At 41.4% G+C, this 14,465-nt stretch overlaps 2 protein-coding genes across 15 annotated transcripts in view; one reads left to right on the top strand and one right to left on the bottom strand.

Annotated features, from left to right (window-relative positions):
• Nucleotides 1-7,650, top strand: part of CEP83 (centrosomal protein 83) — a 156,900-nt gene extending 149,250 nt beyond the window's left edge. For 6 of the 12 annotated variants that reach the window (XM_074375270.1, XM_074375278.1, XM_074375268.1 and 3 more), the window contains 2 exons: nt 230-1,555; nt 7,088-7,650. The gene's annotated coding sequence lies outside the window, so the exon portion shown is untranslated. Of the gene's footprint in view, nt 1-229; nt 1,556-2,413; nt 2,590-7,087 lie in introns of all 12 variants that reach the window. The other 6 variants (XM_074375275.1, XM_074375276.1, XM_074375277.1 and 3 more) reach the window with 4 other exon arrangements.
• Nucleotides 1-14,465, bottom strand: part of PLXNC1 (plexin C1) — a 141,796-nt gene that overhangs the window by 2,538 nt on the left and 124,793 nt on the right. For all 3 annotated transcript variants that reach the window (XM_074375265.1, XM_074375266.1, XM_010962730.3), the window contains 7 exons: nt 12,370-12,424; nt 9,988-10,019; nt 9,784-9,891; nt 8,458-8,621; nt 6,684-6,831; nt 1,245-1,385; nt 1,090-1,164 (listed from right to left, as the gene is read on the bottom strand). In XM_074375265.1, the coding sequence (XP_074231366.1) occupies nt 1,090-1,164; nt 1,245-1,385; nt 6,684-6,831; nt 8,458-8,621; nt 9,784-9,891; nt 9,988-10,019; nt 12,370-12,424 (723 nt within the window). The remainder of the gene's footprint in view (nt 1-1,089; nt 1,165-1,244; nt 1,386-6,683; nt 6,832-8,457; nt 8,622-9,783; nt 9,892-9,987; nt 10,020-12,369; nt 12,425-14,465) is intronic.

The raw sequence follows: 14,465 nt of genomic DNA on the forward strand, positions 1-14,465 counted from the left end.
TTCTGGTTTTTTGCATTCCTGATGCTGTGAGTGGTAAAATCTGTATGAAACAGATGCCAACATTTTCTTCGATCATTTACGTACTCACTTTGCAAGTTGTTTTGCTAAGTCATTATCACAGGATCAACAACACTTTGGCTTAAAATAGAAGCTCACAAGAAATACCAACTATCTGCTTACAAATACGGGGCCAGACTTCCAAGGCCCTGTTTTATGCATTATGTCACAGCCATTCCAAGCACAGCAAGCATTCCTGAGCAGCCAACATGCAGGCAAGTTATTTCTTCTTAAATGCAGCAAGCAGGGGCATCCTGGTCAAAGGTAAGTATTTCCCGCCCCGCCCCTCCCCTTCTGGGCAGTGTAGTCCCTCCTCTCCCCTCCCCTCCCCAGTGCTTCCCTTCTAACCCCTGACCCCTGAAAGAGGGATGCTTATCATGTTTAAGGAACTCATTGCCTCTACCCTACCTTAGCGCTTCACTTGATCTTCAAGTAGCAAATGGAATTGGTGAGCTATTCTCACCATTGACATGGATAGCCTGTCCCAGCATGACTGAGTGGGGGGAATCAGGGAAGGGGGAATTAACATATATTTGGAAACAGAGCATCTGATGACTGTGTCTGTGTGAATTCCCAAAGAAAAAAACCCAGATTAAGGAGAATTAATCATAAAGGAGAATGGTTTATTGAAATAGTTGCTTAAGTTAGAAATAGGTCATACTTTAACTATTGAATACAGAATCTAGGCGATTTAACAAGCTTAGCTTTCATTTTAGCAGATAACAATTAAGCATAAGCTGGCCCCTTTTAGTAGGACCACTACTTACTCATCAAAGTTAACTGTGTCAATGTGGCTGTAGACCCCATGAACTCAGATGTAAATGGCTGGTCCGAAGGTGGGCAGCATGATAAAACTATCAGGGGCAGCCACGTGCAGGGTCTGGCTTAGTGCCAGGGTCCCCTGTCTCAGACAGGCTTCCCTTTCTGGCCATTTGGGATGCCAGAGCTGTCCTGAGACCTACAGAATCCTTTATAACCAAATTCTGATGACTGACTCAGATTAATTTCTAAAAATGTTATTTAAAATCTTACCTCATCAAAATATTTTACGATGTATTTGTAGATTTCTGTCAAGGCCACTTCTTCATTAAATTCATTTTCATGTTTCTTAAAGAAAGAAAAGCCTTATTGAGAGATTCTGAAAAGGTGGTTGTTGTTTTCAAATACTATCTACTTTCTAACAGTACCTTAGATTCCTGAGTTAAGAATTCTTCCATCTCTGAAGATGACAATGGAGGCAAGTCTTTGATTGCTTTGTAGTAAGATTTTACTTCCTCTTTGTAGGTTGGGATATCCTTGGCATAGAGAAGTTTATTAGTTGGTGCTTCCTGAAAAAAAGCAACCACCACCAAGAGCTTTTTAAAAAACATGGAGAATTTATAACAGTACCAATGTAGCTGGCCATCACTATTATTACCCTCCTCGTAACAAGGCTTCTTCACGCAGTAGGCCTTCATAAATGTTAACTGAATGACTGACTGCTATCCAGACACTTCTGGTGAGTCACTGTTATTTTCAGGCAGATTAAATGCTAATATATTCTGCCTTCCCCTCATAAAAGAACTAAAATTATTATTTTTGCATGATTTTGAGTTACGGTAACAATGGAACTTATTTCAGTCATAGTTCATTACTAATAGTTGTAAAAAGCCTGAATTAAAACATTCGCTCTCATCCTCACCCACCAGTGAATTCTGGCATTTATAAAAGACTTGATTGTAGGTCTGATTGAGCCCTTTATGTAACCATGAACATGGTAAGTAATTGGCAGTGGCAGATTTTTCTCCTTGTTCCTTTTATTTTACTAGATTATAAAGCTCTTCCAGGGTCCTTGAGGAGGCGCATGGTTATTAGTATTGGTGGCTCTGATGCCTCATTTTGCAAAAGTTTCCTGGCAGCTTAAATGTTTTCATGTAATTATAACAGTGATATTAAAAAATAAGATATATTTTTAAAAGTTATTTTTCACAAAATTAAAATTCTGTCAAAGGAGTAATTGATCAGTAGTGAAAGAAATGGAAAAATTTATTCAAGCCAACCTGAGGATTACAGCCCAGGAAATAGCCTCTTGGAAAAGCTCTGAGGATTTGTTCCGAAGAGATAAGGGGAGAGGTCAGTATATATGTGATTCGGGGGAAAGGGGTACATGAAATCAAATGCACATCTTAGTAGAAGGTTACTGCTGTTTCTGGGGAACAAATACCTTAATTAATGGTTTTAGTGCATTTCTAAGTATGAGAAGAAGCAACAAACTTAGTTCATAAAATTTTCTCTTGAAAATACCCAATTATCTGAGGGCCAGTTCTGCCAGAGCACAAAATGCCTCATCCTGATCTTTGCCCCTGCTTCCTTTCAGGGTGTACTGCAGGTCAGCAAATGCAGTGGCTGATGACTTTACTCTTACAGAACCGGATGGTGGGTGACATTATTTTACTGTCCACCCTCGCCCCCCGTTTTGGTAGTAATTTTGACCAAAGGTTGACCAAGGTTGGGAAAGCATGTCATGACCTGGAATGCTCATTCCCACATCAGGTGAGAATTTCCTTGACAGGCCACTCAATGTACCAGTGCTGGCCGAGGTAGGGCCTGTTAACAGTAGCCAAAAGCCCCTGGATTGTCTGTCCTTCTAGTCTGTTATGGTCCAGGAAATGGTTCCCTCCTGATGCTTCTTCCCATATCTAGAATTAAACTGTTACAATCATTGATACTTGGTCTTTCAAGTCACTTAGTCATCATCATTTTTATTGGAGGCTCAGTCAAGAAACAGTAATCCTGTAAAACAGGCAGACTACAAGTAATATAGCTAGTAACATTAATAAAGTCTTAAGTACTTAAGCTAAGAACTTCCACTGGATGCAGCCCAGCATCTCTCTAGGCTGTCTGACTACTCTGTTCTGCACCAGTTGCTGTCTTTAAGGGAAACAATACATTGGCATTGTACCTAAAGCTCACCAAAGACGTCTGTATGTATAAGGTGAGCAATGGGTCATCGGGAAGCCTTACAGAATTGAGAAAGGAATGTTGTCTTCTCAGGAGTTACAGGGCTTGTGCCAGGAGAAAAACTGACCTTGATGGTTCAGCAGGTTTTCCTGCCACTGGTTAATGCGTGATGCAGATGCACAGTGTACACTAGAGGGGAGGGAGGAGGTCCCAACAGCCAGGAAAGAATTTTGTTTAAGGCAAGACAAGAAAAATTTAAAGTATGAATTTTCATTGTATCACTACTCTAGGAAGATAGGTTATTCAAGCCATTGATACATTTACAAATGTACTGGGGATGTTGGCCCTGCCATTAACTCGCCTATCAATGGCCTGATGAATTATTTTGAAGGATGCCTAGACTGAGATAATTTTTCACATCAAGTTTAAGCAGAACCCACAAATCATGCCATCATTCATTCAATAAAGATTCATTTAGCCAGGCACTGAATGAAGAAGACCAACCAGTACCTGCCCTTAAGAAGCTTACAATCTAGCAGAGAAGACAGACTTACACAGTGCTTATTAAGATACCAGTCATTAGTAGCAGGGTGTAGAGCAAAGAATAGTTAGACATATTATCTTAACCAAGACCTATAACCTCTCAGAACATCCAATTTCCTCATCTATAAAATGAGAGTAATAACTACTTTATGTGGTTCATGAGAGGGGTAGCTGAAATATGCCAAGAACATAGTAATCAATAAAACAGCCATTTTTTTTTACTATGAATAAATAACCATTTAAGCATCTTTCAGCATAATGCATGGTAGAAAGAACATTACTGGTCAGAGAAACTGTGGGATATACATCAGGGGAACATTAACTGCTGAGTCTCCTATAGTTTCTGGTATACATTAGGAAAGGGTGTGTGTTGAATGAATGAATAGGGTTTTATTGGACAGAGGGGTTATGAGACAGGAAAGGGGGTGGGGAAACAAGCCCAGGGTAAATCTCAGGAAACTAAAAGGCAAAGCATAGAAGGTATATGGACTGTGTCAGAAAACAGAACTGGAGCTCAGTCAGGAAAGGCCATGTGGCACTGGGAAGATTTTATCTGGTAGGTGCTGGGCGTATTTACAGTGTTTAAGCAGGAGCCCAACAAATCAGATTTATGTTTTAGAAAGATAACCTGAGATACAGTGAAAGAGGGGAGGACAGCAGGGGCCAGGGCACCAGTTAGGAGGCAGTCATCCCAGTGGAGAAGGGAGAGGGTAGGGGAATGAGAAAAAAAGGGACAGACATGAGTAGTAACCAGTGGGGGACAAACCAGTGGGGGACAGAGTTTGGAGGAGATGAACACAGAGGAATCTCCCTTGAGAGAATAGGTGATGCTCGGAAAATAAAAGTAAAAAACAGGTTTGTTTTGCAAAAATGGGGGTGGTAGTAAATTTGGATTTAGACTAGGAGCCTGAGGTACCTGTGAAATGTCTATCACACTTCATTCCAGGCACCCTGAACATCCTTCCACCACTGCCTAGTGGGGAAAGGTTTTCTAAATCCATTAGGTACAGATACTGCTCACTTTAATATATTTCAGAGTATGTGAATAAAACTCAAAGTTTCCTCTATATTATCATCTTTCTTTGCTTTTTAGGGCTTTTGCTCAGCAAAGAAAACCATAGGAAAAACAATAGTGATGTTTTGATTAAACTGACAAACAGAACACGTAAGAAATCTCAGGCAAGATTTTCTTCCCCATAAGAAATTTGTTAGATTCAAATAGACTCTTAGGTATATTCATATGGAATTACTTGAGGCAAATTTCAGTAATTTCATAGTTCATTAGTGTGTGTAGAATGTTTTCCTAGGAAACAATTTATACTTTGTGCTAAAGGTTTTCACAGGCAGAGTTCTACCATAGGGTGGGGATAATCTATTTTGGTTTTCACTTGTTCTGTTGTGTCATTTAGTATCTCCATTGTCTTATTTTCTGTCTGGAAGACCTGTCCAGTGATGTTAAAGGTTGGTATTTTTAAGACATTACACCCCCAGAATATACATTCAAGTGCTTATGGAACACTCTCTAGGATAGACCACATACTCAGGCACAAAAGAAGCCTCAACAAATTTAAGAGGACAGAAAGTATTTCAAGCATCTTCTCTGACCACAATAGCATGAAACTAGAAATCAACCACAGAAAAAAACAAATTAGAAAAAAAAAAAAAAAACAGCATGGAGGCTAAGCAACACGCTACTAAAAAAAACACTGGGTCAGCAATGAGCTTAAAGAAGAAATTTAAAAATACCTTGAGACAAATGACAATGAAAATACAACCACACAAAATCTATGAGATGCAGCAAAAACAGTCCTAAGAGGGATGTTCATAGCAATACAGGCCTTCCTCAAAAAAGAACAACAATCTCAAATAAACAACCTAACCTACCACCTAAAAGAATTAGAAGAACAAACAAAACCAAGTCAGCAGAAGGAAAGAAATAATAGAGATTTTTAAAAATATAAAAAAAAAATCAAACCAAGAACTGTTTTTATGAGAGTAAACAAAATTGACAAGCCTCTGGCCAGGCTCATCAAGAAGAAAAGGACACAAAGAAAATGGAGAGATTACAACTAATGCCACAGAAATACAAAAAATCATAAAAGAATACTATGAACTATATGGGAACAAATTAGACAACTTAGAAGAAATGGACAGGTTTCTAGGAACATACAGTCCACCAAAATGGAATCAAGAGGAAATTGGTCTGTTCAAATGATCTATCACTAGAAATAACAATAAAAAGCCTCCCTGCAAAGAAGAGCTCATACCAATCCTCAAACTCTTACAAAAGATTGAAGAGGAGGGAACACTCCCAAACTCATTCTGTGAAGCCACCATCACCCTAAGACCAAAGCCAAAGACACTACCAAAAATTAGACTTACCACATGATCCAGCATTCCCACTCCTGGACATGTTATCTGGGGGGAACCTTAATTCAAAAAGATACATGCATCCCAATGTTCACAACAGCACTATTTACAAGAGCGAAGACATGGAACCAACCTAAATGTCCAATGACAGATGACTAGAGAAAGAAGTTGTGGTATATTTATACGATGGAATACTACTCAGCCATAAAAATGACAACATAATGCCATTTGTAGCAATATGAATAGACCTGGGGAATGTCATTCTAAGTGAAGCCAGAAAGAGAGAGAAAAATACCATATGATGTCACTCATGTAGAATCTTAAATGACAAACTTATTTACAAAACAAACAGACTCAGAAAACAAATGTATGGCTTTACCAGGGTGGGAAGGGATAAACTGGGAGTTCCATATTTGCAGATACTAATACATATAAAGTAGATTAAAAAACAAGTTTATACTGTATAGCACAGGGAACTATATTCAATATACTGTAGTAACTTATGGTGGAAAATATGAAAAAGAATATATGTAGGTTCATGTATGACTGAAGCATTGTGCTGTACACCAGAAACTGACAACATTCTAAACTGAGTATACTTCAAAAAAAAAATATATATATATAAATAGGAATAAGATTTTAAAGAAAAGCAGGTTTTCAGGGACCGTCATCTTTTTAGCTGCTGTGGTTTATTATTTGAATATTTATAAGGAAGGTAGAATGCTTCAGACTCATAGGAGTACATACAGGAGATACTAAAAGCTGGGCCTTACCTTCCCAAGTTGCTGCTCCGTGAGAGAAAACGCATCCATGAATGCCTGGGCAATCACTGACAAGCAGCCATCTATGTGTGGCGTCTTCTTAATGTCAAAGACAAACTGAGGGTTCTTCAGGATGTTTACCCAGAAGCGAAGAGGAAGGCTGTTCCGAGAGAGAGGAATCTCTTTTCAAATACTGCCATTCATATGAGGCAGATGCTCTGTTTATCGCAGTTTGTAAACGGGTGTTTTTGTCCTTGTTACTGAAATATACAAGTCTGCTTTGCCAAATATACCCAGCAACAGATGGCAGCATCACTCAGAACGAGAAAGGGTTAAACTGTCAGAGCAACTGAAGGGGGAACTGGAGGAGAAGTCTGAAAGTGGCTGTTGACAAGACAAGAATTTTCTCCACACAGGTCCAGGTGATACCAGATAATGGTTACCAGTGAGGACGTCTCATCAGCTTTCCAGAACCTACCTCTTGTCACCCACCTCGGTGCCGTCCCCTGGCCTAAGCCACCATCATCTCTCACCTGGACTATGACCCCAGCTCCCAACAGTTAATTGCAACCACCAGCAATCCTAACAGAATCCGATGCTGTCCCTCTGGCTCTCCATCCCTCTCTGGATAAAACCCCTGCATGATCTACTCTTCATCTTACTCGTTCCAGCTCCACCAGCCTCTCCGCTATTCTGTGTGCATACCAGGCCAGATTGTGCCTCAGAACTCTTTGCTTTTGTCCATCTTCTTGAAACTGTTTTGGTTTATACTCTTTCAAGACCTGACCACCCTGTCCTTGTCACTTTCTATCCTTTTTCCCCCCTCCTTGCACTGCACTGATCACCTTCTGATACACTACCATTTACCAATTAAAATCCAAGCTCTGTGAGAACATGGATTTCTGTTTAGTTTATTACTGCATCTCCAGCACCTAACGATACTTGGCACACAGCACTCAAATAAATATCTGAATATGAATGTGGGAGTCAGTCCTTCCATTTGCTTTCTTCTCAGCTCTGGCTTAGCTAATTACCTCCATCATATGGGCTCTGGGCCTCTCAGTAGCTCTGGAACTTTAGCTTTTAGTACATACTTAAAACAGTCTGGCTAACCTTAATGCTGAGAAGGGCTTGCGCCTACACTGGGAAGTTCTATTACATTGTAATTCTGAGTCTTACTCAGCTCATGCACAAAGTATTGCAGTTAGAGGTAATGAGCTGTTTCTTTACTAAGGAGAAATTTAGAATAAATTTGGATGCCTTGCCTCAGCTTAAGGTAAAGTTAAAAAAAAAACCCAACCCTTTGACTAATTCTTATGGTATCTGAGTACTGCATTTGATCAAATAAAAGCAGACATTTCTATACAGAATCAGAGTGTAGAAAGATAGCTTGGAAACTGCAAAGTGATTAATTCTCTGAGGGACAAATTTAAGAGCCTTCTCTAATGGAAAATTGTATGCTAAAAACCACAAAATGTTAATTTCTCATCTTTTGCTATTCAAGCTAAACTTGTTTGAACATTCCATACAAAGTCTTTTTTATGCATTAAAGATAATGGAGTTTGTTTATTTTGTCCTAAAGAATAGAATTCTCAGCACAGGAATGGTTTTGTTTATTGCTTAAAAATAGTAATAAAGCCAGAAACTGCTTTGACATGATAGCTTACCAAGCCAAAAAATTCTGATGGAGGGATAAATGAATCCTCCATAACTATCTATGCCCTTCTTCTAGACTGTCCCCAGATTCTTGAGGAGAGTCACTAACCCCCTACCGTTTTGTTCCCACCTGTTTGTTTTCCAAATATGTACGACATCAGGGTCTGTGATCTTTTTGCTTTCAGCCTGGGCATCCAAAAAGTCAAAAAAGTACTTTATAGCAAACGGGGCTCTGCTGTTGGGTAAACTCCAAATGCTTCTAAAGAGTTTTTCAAGCACAGAGTGAATTGCCACCTGAAAGACAGAGAACATCAGACTTGGAAGATTAAAAAATAGGGTAGTGGTTTTGAAAACATGAAAAACGAAATCCAAGTCCAGAGATAATGATGTACAAAATGGAGAAAAACAAGCCGAAGACTAAGTGTGTAAAATTGTCAAATGAGGCCAACACTCACAGTATTAAGACAAAGGTCCTGAAAATCCACACAGGTTTAGATTTGGTCATAAGCTTCTTGCTGATAACACTGTTCAGTCAATAGGAGGCTATCTCAGACATCTCTAGCAGTTGAAATGTCAGTTGTAGGGCTGTATACATAAACCAAGAAGCCACGGATGTTTGGCTTTTATTAGTTATGTTCAGCCTGGAAAAACTCAAGGGATGGTGCTTGGTTCCCAGAATATTTCCTATTACATATATTTACATCACAGGCTTTTACTGTGTACTTTCCAAAGCATTTGAGCGTTTTACAAAAACCAAACAGGCAGAGCTCTGTGGGATAGATGAGAAAATCAAGAGGCTCTGGCTGCCCTCCACACACTAAACGAATCAACCACGCTCTAAGCAGATGCTCTGCTGTAATCTGAAGACGCATGCTCATCAGGAGACCTGGGCCAGGTACAGATAACAGCATTTATGTTGCTTGTCATTTTGGGGGTGGGGGGTGGGGAAGGATCACCACAGACTTCTGTTAATCCCACTAAAAGCCAGATAAAGTAAAATTTGCTCCTGATTTGGTATTCCACTGGCTTTCACATCTGACACTTTTATATATGAACAGAATTCTTAGCTCTAAAATGACCTCCTGCCACCCTCCCCCCTTCACTTTATTTGCAATTCAAAGAGGGAGTTTTATTGCTCATCTATAATAACAAGTAAACAAAAAGGAATAATTACGCTATGAACCTGAAAAGTAACAATAGGGCAATGGTGGGTAAAGGGATTGAGAACAATATTAAATCTCTGATTGCAGATGCTACAGTAGGAATTTGTAAAGTGCTTTATCTTTGCAGTTTATAAAAGAAGGGGGTAGGAAGTGTTTACAATTTAAACTTTCATTTTGCTTTGCTAGAAGGCACAGGGGATTTGTAACATTTTCACACTTCAGTGGAAATTAAGTCAAACACATCATACACCCCCAAGGTAGCCGTAAAAGCGGTCCCAGAACAGTAAGTGTACCTTGGTCGACAGCAGCTTTGTCAGATACATTTCTTTTACTTTGAACTTGTGCTTCCCTCGATGTCTCTTTCCTTGTACATCTTGGAATGCTTCCGAATCTGGTAAAATCTAAAGGGATGACAAAGTAGCAGCGTTACCCAAGGAGACTGTTTGTGATACGGAAGGCATCCGATGCAGCTGGAGCACAAGAAAGCCTGAACTCACCAAATGGCAGTGGTCTTCTGAGTATTCCACATCTGAACACCACAGAAAGAGGGAGAGAAAATAATCCGTTAAAAAAAACAACTACAGGCTAATTGGCCTTCTCATAAAATGCCCCGTTTGTGCTATAAACAGAAGAGGTTACTTGAGCTCTTCATAGCTACACCCCTCCCCCCGAGCCCCACAATGTGTCTTAAGCCCTTAAGAACAGTGTAAAGACTGGGTGGGCCAGGGATTGGAGTGGGAAGCAGGTTCCCCATCGCTGGAAGTGTTAAAACAGAGGCTGAATGACCACTTGAGGGTGGGAAAGGAAAGGTTCAGGTCTCACTCATTTAACAAATAGACCTGGAGCCCCTGCTGTGTGCCAGGGGCTACCAGGCTAACAGCAAAGTAAGACAGACGTAGCTCCTGTCCTAAAGGAATTCATATCCTAGCCAGTGAAATTCATACTAATTACACGTTTGATTAATATCCATGTGGTAAGGATTGTAGAGAAGAATTACATGCTGAGAAAGTAACAAGGGAACAACTTAGCCTGGGAGGGTCTCAGAGGGATGTTGGAGCTGAACCGAAATGAATAGATGGTGAGCCAGGCAAATGGGGGAGGGGAATGGGTGCAAAGGCCCTGAGGTGCGAAGGAATGCGACCCCTTCTAGGATCAGAGAGAAGGGCAACAAGGTGGAGGTCAGAGCAAGTGGGAGAGCAGCACAGAGTAAGGACAGTCTGGGAAGAGACACAGCTGTTGGAGGAGCGGTAAGTGCATGGAAGGGAGGAAGGCACTGGCTTTTTGTTTTGAAGATGAGACTAGGATATCTTGACATGCAAATGGAAGGTGGAGGAACACCAAATGCAGGTGAGAGAAGAGCTGATAGGTGGTATAAATGCTCAGAAGGCCAGAAAGGACGGCGTGATCCAGAGCACAGGTGAGAGGCCTTGGGAGGAAGGGCAACCCTGGCCTGTGGAGGAGCGAGGAAGAGGGACCGGGCAGGTGCAGGGGGGGTGGGAGTTTTGGTGCCGGCTGCTGAGGGAATTCTGATTTGTTTTCTCTGTGGAAAACTGAGTGAAGTCATCTGCTGATATGGGGAGCTGTGGGGTCAGAGCTCTGAGGAGACATGGTGGGATTATGGGGAACACAGGGTGAGGCCTGGAGAAGCAGGGTGGTTACACTGAGGGCCCTGGTCGAGTCAGTCAGCATGAATTTATAACGACTCCAACTGTGCTGCGGGGCTTTCTGCCGCGACTACCTGGCTATAGGTTCAGGGAAGGCTAGTGGTTAGGTTCATCCAGGGCTGGGATTTTGACGGGGTGATGAAAGGACAGAGGGGCAAGGGTTTTAGAGCAGTAGAAGGAGAATGATCAAAATGATGGCTCTCGGCTGGACAGGGCAGGGAGGAAGCAGAGGTATTGATTGCCTCGGGGTCGCATAAAGAGATCCAAATACAAGATCTCCAGATAACAAGTTCTCAAAAGGCCAGTCTCTGAAGCTTAAAACACACAGCTTTCCCACTTACTACAGCACAAGGATATCAGTCCTCCGAGGCCAGAATGACAGCCACCCTCTGTGAGATGGCTTCTCTCACACTACAGCCTGATGTACAGATGCTGGGGTCCCCCAAAGGGTGTCCAACAACCTACTAAGTTATCCTGTTTAATAGGGAGCCCTACGCCCCCCGTTTGCACTCACCAGGTGTTGGGACCGGGGGGGGGGGGGTGCGCGCGTGCGTGCGTGCGTATGTGTGTGTGTGCGCGCGCGCGCGCACGTACAGGCCCTGTCAGTGAGGCCCAGAACCTTTCTGAGAGCTGAGAACTGACTGTCTTAGCTCAAGGATCATTTCTCTGGAGACAAACCTTGAATGGATTTAGGGGTTTTCTCAAGGCACTGTCACGGTGTTTTCCTGCCCCGAGGCTAACGGAGGTAGAAGAGAGTTTAAAGACTGGCTTGTTAACTTTCCCACAAAAGACCCCTCTGTACTTGGCCTATCACTAGGAGATTTGGGCTAAGTGAGTTATCTTATTTGTTCAGAGCTTGCAGGGCTGTGTGATAATCTGCAGCTTCCTTCAGTTTGCCAGCAGGATCCCCTCTGTTAGCCCCATCCTACCTAAGAGATGGAATAGTTACAACGGCTAAGATCCTGCCCTGAGTTTAGGGCTGTTACTGACAGTAACTTCCTCAGGGCGGGGCGGGCAGCCCTGGGCACCCACTGTTTACAGCTTCCTGTCCTCTTTGCAGGGCTCATGTTCTTAGGGCCAGAAACAGAAACGACTTTGCTCTCAGAGAATCACATGACAACAGCTCCACCTCATCTTTGTGACAATACATCTGAGAGAGCAAAAAGCGGTACTTTATAAAGCTGGGTGAGAACAAAAGGTTAACACGTCAGTTACCTGAAGTAAAATTTGCTATCTTCTTAAAGACTTTTATAGTAGATCCATTTGATATCTGAAAGCAAAGATAAAGAATAGATGAGTTTTCAAAATTTAATGTATTTCTCAACTTCACCCGGGAATTTGATGGCTGGATGGATCTTACATTCTCTCTTATTCAATGAAATATTTATCAAGAGTTCCTATGTTCCAGGCATTGGAGGCTGGGATGCTAATGATGAGCAAGACACTGTCTCTGCCCTCAAGGAGCCCACGGTCCTGTGAAGGAGGTAAATCAGGCCATGAGATACAGTAAGGCAAGTGCTGGAAGGTGGAGGCCAGGATGCTGTGGGACCAATGGGAGGTGGGCCAGCCCTGGACCAGGGGAGGACTCAGCTGTGCTGGGATGCACCAAAGCCTCTCAGAAATTAGGAGATGCTTGGGCTACTTGCATTTTTTGATGTTCCTACTATATTAAGAAATGCTGAAACAAGTTTTCAAAATCTGGCCAATAAAGTTGGTGTCTCCCCTATCACAGAGCAATTTCATATCTAGGCAAATTAATAAATAAATAAATGTACATATCCTGAAAGTACACTTTGTAAATGCCCCATACTGCAACCAACCCAAATAGCCATCAACATTAGAATGAATAATTTGGGGTATGATAAAAAATGAAAATGAGCAAATTAATTCTCCATGCCACATGGATGAACCTCAGAGATAATGTTAAATGAAGCCTGACAAAATGGAATGCTGTGTGATTCCATTCACATAAAGCTAAAAACAAACAAACAAAACACTCAAAACTATGACTTAGATGTTTGGAGAGAGAAGGTGGGCAGTGATTAGGACAGTCCAGGAGGGGTGCTCTATTTCTTGATCCGAGTAGAAGTTACAAGATATGCTCACTTTGTGATAATTCATCTAGCAGTACACTTGAAATTCTTCTCTTTTCTGCAGGTATTTCATATTTTTTAAAAAGAAGCTTTTAATAAAAAAATTTAAAATTTAAACATGTCTTACAAGAAAGTACTTAACATTCACTAATAGTAAGTGTGCAGCTCAAGAATGTTTACTTACATGAATATCTGTGTAACCACCACCCACATCAAGGTATAAAATTATATTTCAGGGTCCTGAGAAGTACCCTAGATACGCCTTCTCAATCATTAACCACCCCAGCCTCATACAAAGGTAATCACTTTTCTGATTTCCATCTCCACTGATTAGTTTTATCTGTTCCTGTACTTCAAATAAATGGAATCATTCAGCACACTCGTGTCTACCTCCTTAGGTCAGTTACCAGGTCTGCAGTGTTTATCCACACTGTTGCAGCTACCAGCAGTTCCTCCTTTTTAAATTACTATGCATTATTCTATTATATGAATATACAAAGACTGCCATATGATAAAAGGAAAGAATTACTGACACATGCTGCAACATGAATGAACCTCAAAAACAATTTAAGTGAAAGAAACCACTCACAAAAGATCATATATTGTACAATCCCATTTAAATAATTTGTCCAGAATAGGCAAATTTATACAAACAGAAGGCGGATTACTAGTTGCCTAAAACATGGTGAAGAAATAAAGTGACTCTTAATGAGTTCAAGGTTTCTATCTGGGGTGACAAAAATGTTCTAAAATTAAATGTGATGATGATTACACAACTTTGCAAATGTTCCAAAAACCACTGAATTGTATACTTTAAGAAGGTGACCTCTGTGGCATATAAATTATATCTCAATAGAGCTGTTAAAAAAATTGCCACAGATTTTAAATGCACATTTTGACAAATGCTTTTACCACACTGACACCACTGCAGTGCTTATGTATGGCCTCTCCTGGAGATCAAGTCGAGAGTTCTCACCTGAGGCCTTCGGGGACTGCGGAACCCAGGGCCCAGTGGCCCCGAGTGCACCCACACCCAGCCAGGGAAAGAAGGGCCCTTCAGGCCTAAGGGAACTAGATGCTAAGAGGCAGAGACCTCGCTCCCTGGGAGGAGTACAGTGTTCTGAGGGACTGGTCCACAAAAACACAGGACAAAGGGGCCATGAAGAGGAGGCAGGCCAGGGATGCATAGATCTTCACCTTCATCCTGGGACCGTGGCT

The sequence above is a fragment of the Camelus bactrianus genome, chromosome 12, assembly GCF_048773025.1.
Source record: "Camelus bactrianus isolate YW-2024 breed Bactrian camel chromosome 12, ASM4877302v1, whole genome shotgun sequence".
Lineage (NCBI taxonomy): Eukaryota > Metazoa > Chordata > Mammalia > Artiodactyla > Camelidae > Camelus > Camelus bactrianus.